The following is a 13,495-nucleotide window of genomic DNA, read 5'->3' on the forward strand; positions in this document are numbered from 1 at the left end:
ATAGGCCTATAGAAGGGGTAACGACCATACATAGCATTTCAGAATTTTAATTTGTGTTGTCATTGAGATGTTTCTATTTTTTCAGGATAATCCAGTACACAAACAGCTTCTAAATACTTACTCTCTTAGATTATGTACATGTATCACTTCTCGCATGATGACTCATTTTTACTTGCATAGAAATGACAGCAAGGATTAGGCCTACTTATATATTATTATATTGAGGCCATAATTTGAGAATAAGATTTCTCACTTCAGTTTTTTTTTAAATTTAACCAGCAGTCTTTCAAATTCTTTCTTACTTCGCCCACGGTTTCGTCAAGGGTTTGCATACTAGATATCTAGTTATAATGCGATAAATAAAGGTATGCACCAATGCTGCTGCAACCATCATTGTTAGTGAAAGATAATTAAAACGAAGGAAACAACAATACGAAAACTCATAAGAAGGCAAAGAGATAACATTGCGACTCCTCGCCACAGAATTCTATTCTGTGCTCCTCGCCCACCACTCAAAGAGCTACTATAAAGGGAAGTGACTCTCAATGGTTATTGTATCAATCAATGGCTTCGAAGCAGAGCTTCTTCCACGACAGCAGAATTTGAGACTTCATATTCTGTTGTGATTCTTGTTATATTTATTGAAGTTTATAACCTTTTATTTACTTTTGTGTCGCATCCACAATGGGTTGCATGTGTGGTAAAGAGTCTCTGTCCATAGATGACCGGAGATTTTTCATAAGACAGCGGCTAGGAGAAGGGTTAGTATTTTATTTGGCCGGCTGTATTTTCTCCGAACGCTCGGGAAAATAAACTTGAGGGCTGTCGTTATTCTCACCCCCGGGGTGAAAATAAAATTATGGTGAGAATAATATCCATTCAGAAAGGAATTCACTTGCCAGAGTAGTAGATCTATGTTTTAAAGAATAATAGCCTTAACTGAAAGCTGTTTAATGAAATAATGTTGATAGTTTGTCATTGAATTGGCATTTGTTTACAAAGTAACAAAGTACAACACACCAAAAAATGAAAGTGGCTATTCTCACCCGCCCGGAAGTTCTCGCAAGATCAACTCCTCCCCTCTTCTCTCTCTCTCTGTCTCTTTCTGAATACTGTCTATCGGTGTGGACGATCAAATTAACCAAAACAAAGTTAAAAAATGATGTTAAAACACAAAAGTAAATTGATTTGGTTGTCTACAAAGATGCTACGGCTATTTAACTTTTCGAATCGAGCCGAACTACGCGGGTCGCCATTTTGTTTTGCCCGGAAATTCTCGCGCTACTCCTCTCTCTCTTTCTCTCTCTCTCTCCACTGCCCACAGACAAAATTGTACGCTTTTAGTAGGCTACAGTTGTAATGGAACGTTTGTTCACGGCACAGAATTCTACAATTTTTCTGTTATCACAGTGCAGAATTCTGTGGTTTAGGGTGAATGCAAAATTTGGTGAACACGCACCGGGTGAGAATAGCCACAAGACTTGCCTGCACTATTCTCACTCCAGGTGAGAATAGAGGTGGCCCCAAAAAATATGTTTAAATTGCTTTCCCTAGCAGAAGAACCTACGATTATTTTTAAGGAACGCAGTGCCTTGACCCTAGGCCTAGGCTAGGCTTATATTTTTTCTTAATTTTGATATTTGTTAAACCATTCAAGAGTAAAATTTTCCATTACAGAACTAAAATACACTTAGACTTAAAATAAGTAAAACAAAAGGTAACGCTATTTGGGCAAAAGATAAAGGTTTTCCCCATAATCGACAACATTCGCCTCCCGCGCTCAAGAGCTGGCCTGCTCGTTGGCGATTTTAGTCACCTCACGCGCTCAGTAGAGTGAGAGAGGGAGGGAGGCGAGTTTTGTCGCCTGGAGCGCTCAGTGACAGGGGTCCTATGATGCTCGAAACAAAAAAAATGGGTGAGAATAGTAGGCTGTCGTTATTCTCACCCGAGGTTAGAATAATATAAATTTTATTCTCACCCCATATTCAGTTTTTATCCTCACCCCGTCATCTATTACTATTCTAGTATAATTACTCTCTACCACTCTCTTTCTTGTCTGGGGTCGCTGTCACCCCCTCTAATTAGGCCATATATGCACTTTAATAGTTTTTTATCTAGATCTAGATTCTAGTTCATTGAATAAGAAAAAAGATGACATGAAGCTACAGTGAGCACCTAGCACACCTCTGTGATTGGCCCAAATATGGATGACGTATTTCCGCCATCTATTTTTGTTGTCTTCAGGGGTTTCCCCCCAAGACTCTTGGGTTTCCCTCGCGAGTAACTGTTGACTAGATTTCGCCGTCTTTGTCTTTTTAAAAAATTAATTAGTATTATAATATTATTTATTCTTCTAGATATTTACTTTCTCCTCAAAGTTTTGTACACACACACACACACGCAAGAGCGCGCGCACACACAGCCCAAGCAGTCGGCGATGAAACCTAGTGACGTAGCCCATGATGCGGACCCGCCACGGTGAGATCTAGTCAACTGACAAGGGAAGCCCTGAAAGACGACAAAAATAGATGGCGGAGATACGTCATCTATATTTGAGCCAATCACAGGGGTGTGCTAGGCGCTCGCTGCAGCTTCATGTGAAAAGATGGTGTTCTGTCGAGAATCCAGTATACTTTGTAGTGTAGAGTAGAGTGGGCTGTTGCCTTGCCTTGGCCCTTGGCATTGTAAACTCTGACTCTACTGATCTGTCATAATCAAATTAATTATAGCCACACATAATACAGACTAATATGAATGTCCATCCTATGGTGATGTCAAGCAAAAATAGCTTTTAAAATTACTTGTCTTTTCAAAATGATTCAACAATGTCTTCATTTTTCTTGTATAAGCAACAAGTCACAATTTTCCTTGATTCTTTACTTTACAGAGGTTTCAGCTACGTTGATTTGGTAGAAGATGCTGTTTCCCACAAGACGTATGCCCTCAAGAGAATTCTTTGTCATTCAAAAGAAGAAGAGCAGATAGCCCTACAAGAAGTGGAGGTGATGCGGGCAGTAGCTCATCCCAATGTCATCCCACTGGAGTGTCACTCCTTCCATAAAGTCGGGCAATATTCTAAAGCAGTTGATATAACCTGTGAAGTCTTCCTAGTTATACCACTGTATAGGGTAAGTCCTGTGTTTGTCGGTGGGAGTTTTATATTTTTCAGAATTTTCGTGTTCAAACTTACTACAAGTATTACTAAATTCCAGTAAAGATGAACAGAGGATGGCTTATTTTTTTGTGTACATTGTTAAGCTTTGACATTTAGGTCAGGATATTTGGGCAATATTTATATCTATTTAATAGATGCTGCTCTATAGAGTTTTCCAGAGATTAGCAGGGGAATAGATGGTTCAAGATGAACTATGTTCGTTGTCTTTATTTTGCATCTTTGAGTGCACAAAGTCCAGAATATGGCACTGGTCATTTTTAAGGAATTTTGAAAAATACATATTGCAGTCTAGCAAGGACTCATAGCGGAATTGGGATGCGAAAATCTTTTTGTTATGTAGAATTCACACAATGTATGTGTTTTGAATACAAAGAATAATTAAGAATATAATGTGTAAGAAAAAATTTGAGACCTGAAAATCTGTTCACTAAACTCTATGTGAGGGCTTCATTATTATGTGTGAACAGTGTGTGTTTTTTTGCGTGTGTTTGTTATGTGCATGCCAGACTGTATACTTGAACATTGGCTCCAGTATTGAAAACTTTTCTCAGAGTTAATAGTTGAGTAGCTCAGAAAAACAAGACACTGTTGTTTGGATTTTGTGGGTGAAAGAGTTGAGATTATTGTACAATATTATGGTTTTTGTCCTGTTAATTTTTTGGTATAGGGAGAAGTAGTTTAGTTTATAGTTAAAAATTCTGGTGTTTTTTACACCCCCATTAACACAGTGAGTTTCGATCATTTAGGAGTGGGGCTTTAATCCTTTCTGTCAGGGCCAACCGGAGCTGAAAGATCGATACCCCATATCGTCCCAGTAGAAAGACCAAGATATTCGATAATAATTCTCCTCACACAGGAATTGAACTCATGTCTTCTGCATGCAATGGAGAAGCATCCAACTGCTGCCCCACAGATGCCAGTGTTTTGTCTGTTTATTTTTACACTTTATGATATGATTCATTGTATTAAATATATATGTTGAACTCGAATTCAATTTACATAAACTGGTTTCATATTTATTTTTATTTTTTTGTCTTCTATAAGAGAGGTACCCTTCAAGATCGAATAGACACCCTGAAATTAAAGAAAGAAAAATTTACAGAAGATGAAATCTGGAAGCTCATGCTTGGCATTTGCAAAGGGATCAAAGCATTACATGATCATAATCCCCCATATGCACACAGGTCAGTATCTTTTCTTTCTTGTTTGGGGGGGGGGGGGGTGGGAGGGGGTGATGTTTTTGTCTTTTTTGGTAAAAAATTCTTTATCTCATTCGCTACGCCGAGCCGTGGGGGGTGGTGCGGCTAAAGTGCCGTCAGTACGCTAAGCCGCCCCCGGCGGCTGGAGAACTGACCTTCAATTTTAGCTTAGATTCTATTCCAATCCACATATCCATGTTAAAATAAAGGTCATAATATAATGTTGACTTCCGGGTCAAGCATTTCCACTGAAAATTGGAAGTTTAGATTCAGTTTTGAAACGCGATTTCGTAGTTTATTCGACTTTGTTTTATCACGATGCCAAAATTATAGCCCGGACACCAGTCTTAGTAATTTTACACAACAAAATCTATTATTATTTTGCCCACTAAAGAAGTGTAGGACTCTTTTTTTATAATATTGATACAATTGGACTCATATTGCCAATGCACTGTTATTGAGAAATCAATATTTTTGAGTGCCAGATCTAGGTCTAGATCTAAATTGTCAAAATATTTTTTTCTACCCAAAATCACTACTTTTTAAAATGAAATTACACAAAAAGTGCCACTCAAGACCTGTATAAGTTTATTCCAAATGCAATTCTGAATAATTCCATATAAGATACGAGTGGGTTTTTTTCTGTTTGTGATCGTTTTTCAAGATTATAAAAAAAAATTATTTTTTCAATATTCGGATGTTATGATCCAAATGTACAAATATTATGGAATGTATGTAAATAACTGCAAACTTTTCCTTATTTTCCAGTTCTATATTCATTTATGGTTATTTTGATGTATCATTTGACTAGGTACCAGCATATTTTTTTAGTTTCACCAAAGATTATAAAGTTTATATTTTCAAATTTTATCCGCATACAATCAAAGTTGTGTTGCATAATCGCCTCTTACAAGAACCAAAGTTGAAAAATACATAAATAAACATTACAGATGTATTCTACAATCTATACTGGAAATATTGGTATATAATATGTTGATACTTATTTGAATTTGTGGCCCCAAAGACCTTTTAACTGCTCACTAGTCATCATCTCATTCGCCCTCCCGAAAAAAAATTCGTCCACAAGCCGAAAATAATACATAGTGAATGAGTAAAGGTCTACTTTTTCTATCTTTCAAGTTTGAGTTTGCTGAGGTTTACTTCATCAATTAAATTGCTTTTAAAGGATAGCTAGTCATGACCATGTTTTAATTTGTTGTCCTTGAAATAGCCCTTTTAAGATTGTGCACACCTTGCTGAAAAAAAGTATGCTTTGTCTGTCATGTACACAAATGTACTGACATGACAAAATACTAAAATTTTGAAAAATGAGAAGCTTGCGTAACTATCGATTCTCCCTGAAAATGTGAACATGTTTTTGATTAAGTTAATGTCATGCCGATTTCATGAATTTGAGTAAATCCTGCAGAGACATCAAACCTGACAACGTGATGACTCACGATGATGGCACTCCTGTTGTCATGGACTTGGGATCAGCAGCCCCAGCTCGTATGGAGATTCATACTGCACGACAAGCTACCTCTTTGCAGGTAAAAGTGATAGACTTATACTTATAATGTATATATGTGTCACGAAGCAGCAGAATTAGGCACTCGTCAATTTTGGGGACATATGGAGTTATTGGTATTATATTATAGCTTGTCCATTTTGTCTCGCTTTTTATGAAAAAAGCCCATCTATCTTGAATAGCAGTTGAGAGATTTACGATCGAAGGAGGTGTATCCCCTGGTGGCAGAGTTAGATTAGCGAGAAAATGGCTGCCAAAACTGGTGACTTTCAAAGCTTGAATGTCCTTGTAAACTGCAAATTTACAATTTCTGTGCCTTTGATCAATGTTTTTGAGTAAAATCTACTCGTTGTTGTTAGCGACCCAGATAAAATCTACTCAGAAATGTGTTTTTAAATTGACACACAATGTGTTGAGCCAAAAAAAGCAAATTCGGAAAAAAAATGCTCTACAGCCACAAAAATGCCATTAAAAAAAATTCCAGTATTTTGACGACCGCCTGATTTCGCCATAATGCCTCACACATATTCACCGGGAACATGTCAATTCATGCACCCTGCATTTGATTAGGAACTCTGCTAAGGAGTATAAAACTAAGGCAGATATTTGATTTGTATTGAGAATTTCATCCTGATGCTTTTGAAATAAATGTCCTCGAAGAATTATGTATCTTAAGTACAGTGGAAACCTGATATAACAGGGATGGTGGGACCAGGGGAAAAGTCCTGTTGTATCAGATCCCTGTTAAATCAGAAATGCAAGGGAAGTAAGCATTTGTGGACTAATCCAGCTGTATTTATTCTTGGGTAGTTTTCCTAGCCACTTGTACCCACACCGCAGCCCTCTCTCGCTTCTCACACTGCGTGTGCTTGTAGTGGCGTGGCTTGCGTGGGCTTGCTCCATCACTGCGTTACTCTCTCTCTCTCTCTCTCTGTCTCTTACTTTTTTCACATTGTTAACGAGCCTTTGTCCCTGCTATAACCGATTGGGCTCCGATGAAGCCCTATTATTGCTGATAACTTTTAATAGAGACAAAGAGTAGGAAAAAAACAGGGATTTAAAAAATTCCTGTTATTACCGGATCTCTGTTATAATCGGGCTTGTTATATATGGTTTCCACTGTAGCCATTTTGTGATAACTTCCTTTCACTGAAACCTCAGATGTAGCAAAGTTTAAGGGGAGGCACAGTATCTCAGAACACATGTTTGGTTAACTGTCTATTTGCTGGGGGGTGTTCCAATTGTCAGCACTGATTTTCAGCCAAGCTTGTTTGCTAGGACAGCAGTTTCTCATGTCTTAGCAGTGTTAGTGGACTTGCTTTCTAGATCTGACCCACTCATAATAACATATTCGGAGCCTTGGTCTTCAAATTCTCACTTTCTTTACTCCCTCTATTCCCCATCTTGCCCATAATTTTGAAAACTTGCAAATCTAAGTCAAAAAGAGAAATTTGCTGCCTTTTTTAATAGTGCTCCCAAATTGAGGATGCCCTGATTTACAAAAAGATGTTTAACAGAATTGAAAGATATAAGAAAAGTTATTCAAATTATGTAAATATATTGCAATTTTCCTGTTAATTCTGGGACAGCCTTCACATGTTGGAAGAAGGAGATATATTTTGAGTTAATGTTACTGATGCTTCCGGGTTTTTTTTCTTTTTAAAAAATCTGTTATGATGGAACTTAATAATTTTTCACTGACAACTGCTATTACTACTGAAAGTCGAGACTGTACTAAGGACAATGCCTGATGTAAGGGGACTTTTTTTTTGGTGGGGGCTATAGTTTGTTCTTCTTGGATTTCATTTTTTCTTTCCAAAAGTCTTAATGAGTTATTTTTTATTTTACTCCCTAAATATCTTCTCAGGATACTGCAGCAGAAAGGTGCTCCATGTTGTATAGAGCCCCCGAACTCTTCACTGTGGAAACAAACTCCTCAATCGATGAAAGAACAGACATCTGGGTAATGACTTATGAATGCTGTGGTTTTTGTATCAAATTTGACATTTGACTAGTTAAACTACAGTCAAACACGGATAACACAATCTCAGTAAACTCAAAATCGCAGATAGCTCGTACAATTTGCTATTCTCTGACTGATTTTCACTTTAATTTTTCATGGTCAGTTTGAGTTATCTGTGTCTGACTGGATGTTTGGGTTGTTGTGAGTTTTGTAACCTCAGACTAATAACTACGTATTCTTCAGTGTCTGGTGAGTTGATTCAAATTTTGTGACTTTTTAGGGCTCTGTTAGTGGATGGCATGCACGCCCGCCCCCCCCCCCCCCTCCCCTACTTGAAAAAAGGAGAGGCTTTAGTGGTTAATTAATTTTTTGATTTGACAAACAGTTCGTATTTTTCATGCTTATTCTCTTATATATATATATATGTTGGGCTTTTCAGTTTTTTTATCTTTGGTTTTTTCTTTTTTTCCTTAGATAATGGTTTAAAAAGGAGACCCACTTACATTAATCATGATTTTAAGTATTTGAATACTTTCTGAAAATGCGTCATTCGCTCCTTAAATTAAATTTTGTACATGCAAATGACTTACTCACTGTTTTTTTTAATGTTTCAGTCATTAGGTTGTGTGCTGTATGCCCTTGCATATCTCGAGTCTCCATTTGAAAGTGCCTACCAGAGAGGAGATAGTTTAGCCCTTGCCACAATGGCTGGAAAAATTAATTTCCCAGATTCGTCCGAGTAAGTGGAAATAATAGTTGTTATTAGAAAAACACAGTTTCTTGGTCACATATTATTTAGTCTTTGAATTAGGGAATTACCAGTGACTATTGATTTTTCCAATCTGAGATTAGGTGCTGAATGTAACATTGTTTTCGGGGTAGTATGTTATTTGTGCAGAAGTTGATCATCTAATAAAACAAATTTTTTTTTCAATGAAGAATTGCTTTTCGACAAAGTTTTTTTTTTTTCTCTATAGTGTGGCTAAAGATTCATGCCTTCCTTTACTCATGATTGTCATGAACAATATCATCTCCTAATTGATTACCAGCTGCTCTTTTCTCAGTTTGACATCACTCTCCTTCTTCCACAGGTATTCCTCCAAAATAAATGATATTATCCTGTGGATGCTCAAGTCTGATCCTCAAGAAAGGCCATTCATTGATCAAGTGCTTGATAGGCTACACTCTATCATCCATGAGGGAGAAAATCGTGTATGAGGTTCCTACAAATTAAGTGCATATTATATATATATATATATATATATAATTTGATAATTGTGATACATTTTCAGACTGTCATTTTTGCTTTTCCTTTATTTAACTATTTGAATTTTAATCTGATCTGACTAATAAGTATCTGCATAGACTGAAAATGTTTGCTTTTCTTGGTTTACTCAGGTTGATGGTGTGTTCTAGATTGTTATGTTGTTGCTGCTATCAGAATATTTTTTGTATTGGTTAGGTTATTATTTGCAATATGACAGTGCATCTGGTGAAATGCATTTTGCTTATGAAATTAATGTGTTCATATACAATTCAAAATGAGGCTTTGGTTGTTTTTATGAAATATTTGAAATGAGGCTTCTGTTTACTGATGATACAGTAAGGTCATTGAATATGAGTTTTGTGTCAACATTTTATTTAGCATTTTGAAAAGAAGCCACAGATATGATAAAGTCTACAGACATGAGTAGAAATCTATGTTTGTACTCAAAGTTACTTTTATCTTCTTCATCATTTTGACTGAATAAAAATGCTAGTCATTGAGGCATGTTTTCTGTTTGTAATCTTGTCTTCATCAAGATCATTTTAACATCATGAGCAACGTTAAAATATTGAAAATAATCAAATGTAATGGATTTAAAATTATGTTAAAAAATGAGTAGGAAGTGATATTTATTGATAAGTTTTACCCTCTGATGTCAGTAAGATAATTAGGTTGGTACTCTTGTAATATATGAATTTGACTAAAGCTCAGAAGACCACAGTTTTCATTCTTTTTTTTTTTCTTTCGCTTTTGATGTTGATAATTAGTAGCATTAGGAGTGCAATAATTGAATCGAAACAAATTTTTGTCAATGTTCATGAAACGATTTTGCTGGAACTTTGATTATACCTTACTGTACAAATTTAGCAAGACTCTAAATTGCTTGCTGGGCAATTTTCATTAAAACTTGAACTTTTCTTAATATTTGCATCAAATTTTAGATTTCAACCAAACAACTTAAAAATGTACCCAGCACATCTTTGACATGTGTAGTTTTGATATCTCTACACAGCTGTGTCAAGAGCTTGTTTGGTTTATTTTGCGGAATGATCTCAGCAGTCAGTTATTTGCTATTGTTTTACTGGTCTGTATGTTGGTAACCTTTTAATGTTAACATCAAAATCCTCGTACCTGCAAGCATTTTTAATCACAAGTTCTGCATATTTCAAACTTCTCATCTGCCCTAGTATTTGAGAAATATTAACTTCAATTTTCACTTTTTTTTTGGGGGGGGAGGGGGGGGGGGTCTACCAATGCTTTTCTTGTTTCGACTGTTTATGCCTCTCATCACTGTGTGCATTTATATCGCAAATATCTCTACAAATTACAAACATCACCAGTGTAATCCTCACACCATTTGTTTCCTTTATGGGTTTAATTTTACTTTTTGTATTGGTTTTGGTGGGGGGGGGGGGGAGATTGGTTTTGACATTTTTAAGAGATCTCCTTTTTCTTCTGTCAATAATCTGTGCTGAATATGATTACTATACTCTGCAAATCATAAACCATGTCCATTCCACATCTTTCTTTTCTGTCATGTCGATGTTAATGGGGACATATTAGAAAACATTAGCAAAAGGTCCTTTTTAAAGATTTTTTCAAGTGTTACAACCTTGTTATCATGACAGGTTAGAATTTTACTTGTCTTTAAGTATTGGTAAAAGCCAAAGATTTTTTTATTTTCTCTTCACCCACATCGCCCTTTTTGAATGGTTTATGTTCTTTTTTCCCTACTTTTTGGATAACTTTACTGTTTGGGGCAATAAATGATAACAATGAGACGTCGTAACACACAACAGATGAACTGCACCATTCTGATGTAACACATGTGGCCTTGAAAAAAGCGATTGTGAAATGCTGACCTTTTGTGTAATGTGTATTTAATACGTAGTATGTCTTTTGTACAGTTATTTTCTTTGTGCACAAGGTATTACTAGCTGTTCGAAGAGTAGTTCTGCCTAAGGTATTATTAGCTATTCAGAGAGTGATTGTGCTCCTTACTCTACCACAAGTATTGATGCCTCAATGCCTAGACTTTACTCTGTAGATTTTTTTTTGCACTCCTGTGGAAGGAGTAATCAAAGAGCATTTCCTGCTGAGATCTAATATATTTCGTTTTAGAAATAACACGCCAGTTTGTTGTGCGATTTTGTAATATTATGTCCTGATTTCTATATGGTACGCATTTCAGGGGACCCAGTGATTTGAAATAGTAGGCTACTTTTAGTGTATATTAGGTGTTCTTTCTTTTATGAATCTGTGTCATTCCAAGGGAGTGAATGGAAGAACTGCAACTTGTCTTACAGAGTATTTCCTTTACATAGATTTTGTCAGGGCAATTGTTTCTTGGAGAAATGTTAACCTCTTTCCATTCCACGATATTGTGTACTGTAGATGCTGATTTGTTGGCTTTTGTTGGATAGCCACGGGACCAAGGATCTCCTTTATTCCAATGAACATAAAAAGTATATCTTGTAAAATACTTGTATGCCTCTCATTCAGTACTATAAGATGTTTTTTGTCTTTTTCATTTATCAGTATCAGCTTTTTTAGGGTGAATATGCCACAACGCTAAATGTTTCAAGAGAGCAGTTATCTGTTCATGTGTTTTGAGACTTGATTGGCAATCTTTGTTTTTCAACTAAATTAAGTGGAGCAATTTTTTCTGTATTTTTTAAATCGAATCATCAGAAGTCTCCTATTCAAAATGCTAATTGTATGGCTTTGAAAAACTACACCTTTGAGTGTATACAAATTATCAGCTTGTGTTCCATAATAATGAAAAGCAGGCTAGTGGAAATGTTAGTTATTAATGGTAGACAAATAATATATACATTTGTATACTTTTATTGTTTAGTTCTCTACTGCTGTCAGTGTTTTACAATCCTCTTTAATTTGAGCAAGTACAGACTGCATGTGCCTATGATATAAATGACATGACGAAAAAAATTGTAGGGCTTTTTCTCTACATTTCCATGTTTGTTTGTTTTTTGTTATCTATTCTGTTGTTTCTTCTTGTGGCCAAATTTGATGAAGTCTGTAGGACTGAAGGAGCTAGACATTCGTGTCGTTATGATTTTGCATCACTCCCCATATGTTGGTCGGACAATTATTTATTAAGTCTCATTTCTACAGTAGGTTTTTCTTGTTATTTTTGTTGCCCATAGATCTGAAAAGTGTTCCAGGCATTGCCATGTGAAAAATGTGGTTTTTAATGATGCGAAGTGAGACTTCCGGATTTTTCTTTTACGTTTGTCACGTCAAATGAAATTTGTGTGATTCATTTATTACTATATGAATGAAACAAATTTCAACCTAGATTATTTTTCATTTCACAGTGATCAGTGTGTAGGCTACTGTAAAGTAGGCTACAAGATCCATGCAACGATTGAAATGATTTTGTGTGTGCTGATGTAAAGACTTTTCATTATTTGGTAAAACATAGCTAATAATATTTCACGCCTATTGTTTGTTGGGACAGTGATGTATATGGAAATAAGTTTCTTTTGTGCAATAAAACTTCAATTTTCAGCTATTTTGATATTCCTCCCATTATCCTGTTTTCTTGTTTACTGTGACGAGGAGGTGAGGCCTTACTGCACCAGGCTACTTTTAACTCTAGCTTTCCTCCGGCCCAGGTAACAATACTGGTGACTCATCAGGCCCAGTCAATACCGTGTCCACAATTTTGTGCCAACATAAAAAAAAAATTGACTGATTTTGTTAGAAGTTTTAATAGAAGATAACATGTTGAATATTTTTTTAGAGAGAGTAAGATAGAATATGGTAAAACAATGGGACAAGTTTTGAGATGTCTGGCACCCTTTGAGGGGAAAAAATATTATATATATTTTGGGCCTGGAGGAATGAGAAGTTGTGAAGGAAATACAGTAGGTGTCGCATTCAACGAGAAGTCGGCTCCAACGAGGCAATCCTTAATCCCCCGTATTTTCCCTCTCTATCTCTTTGTAAATGAACGTCAGCTCCAACGAGGTTCATAACGAGCAAAGTCGCTTTTAACGAGGTTGCGATAACCAAATAAAAACAATTAGCGGCGCCAAAAGCAAAGAATTTTTCTCCTTTCTCTCGATCTCAGGCAAAACACAAGGCCCATCCTCCATTCCTAACACATTGTATTGCTAGATCTAGTGTGCCTCGCTCAACACGCGCACACTTATGCTGTTTGAGATTTTTGTCATCAGGGAGAATAACTGTTGGAATTACTGGTATTGGCACATCGTATAGTATAATAACTAGTCCCCTTTCTTTTCTTTAGCCTTAGTCACGTTCAACGAGAGGTCGGATCCAACGAGGACAACAAGCCTGTCCCGGCAACCTTGTTGAATGCGACACCCACTGTATA

The 13,495-nt window shown here is 36.2% G+C and overlaps 1 protein-coding gene across 1 annotated transcript; it reads left to right on the top strand.

Annotated features, from left to right (window-relative positions):
• The first annotated feature begins 550 nt into the window (after positions 1–550).
• LOC101859237 (serine/threonine-protein kinase 16) lies at positions 551–10,368 on the top strand. Its single transcript, XM_005096384.3, has 7 exons — positions 551–761; positions 2,888–3,128; positions 4,220–4,359; positions 5,804–5,924; positions 7,770–7,865; positions 8,480–8,604; positions 8,957–10,368. Exons 1-7 carry the CDS (start codon positions 685–687, stop codon positions 9,081–9,083), a joined length of 927 nt encoding a protein of 308 aa, XP_005096441.1. The 5' UTR covers positions 551–684; the 3' UTR covers positions 9,084–10,368.
• Positions 10,369–13,495: the final 3,127 nt, after the last annotated feature.

Source organism: Aplysia californica, unplaced genomic scaffold (genome assembly GCF_000002075.1).
Source record: "Aplysia californica isolate F4 #8 unplaced genomic scaffold, AplCal3.0 scaffold00128, whole genome shotgun sequence".
NCBI lineage: Eukaryota > Metazoa > Mollusca > Gastropoda > Aplysiida > Aplysiidae > Aplysia > Aplysia californica.

Bases quoted from the DNA above. Each gene is read 5' to 3' on its own strand.
- LOC101859237 (XM_005096384.3), top strand. From the start codon at position 685: ATGGGTTGCATGTGTGGTAAAGAGTCTCTGTCCATAGATGACCGGAGA. The intron at 762-2,887 runs GTTAGTATTTTA...TTTACTTTACAG, and splicing joins AGACAGCGGCTAGGAGAAGG to AGGTTTCAGCTACGTTGATT. The intron at 7,866-8,479 runs GTAATGACTTAT...TTAATGTTTCAG, and splicing joins ATGAAAGAACAGACATCTGG to TCATTAGGTTGTGTGCTGTA.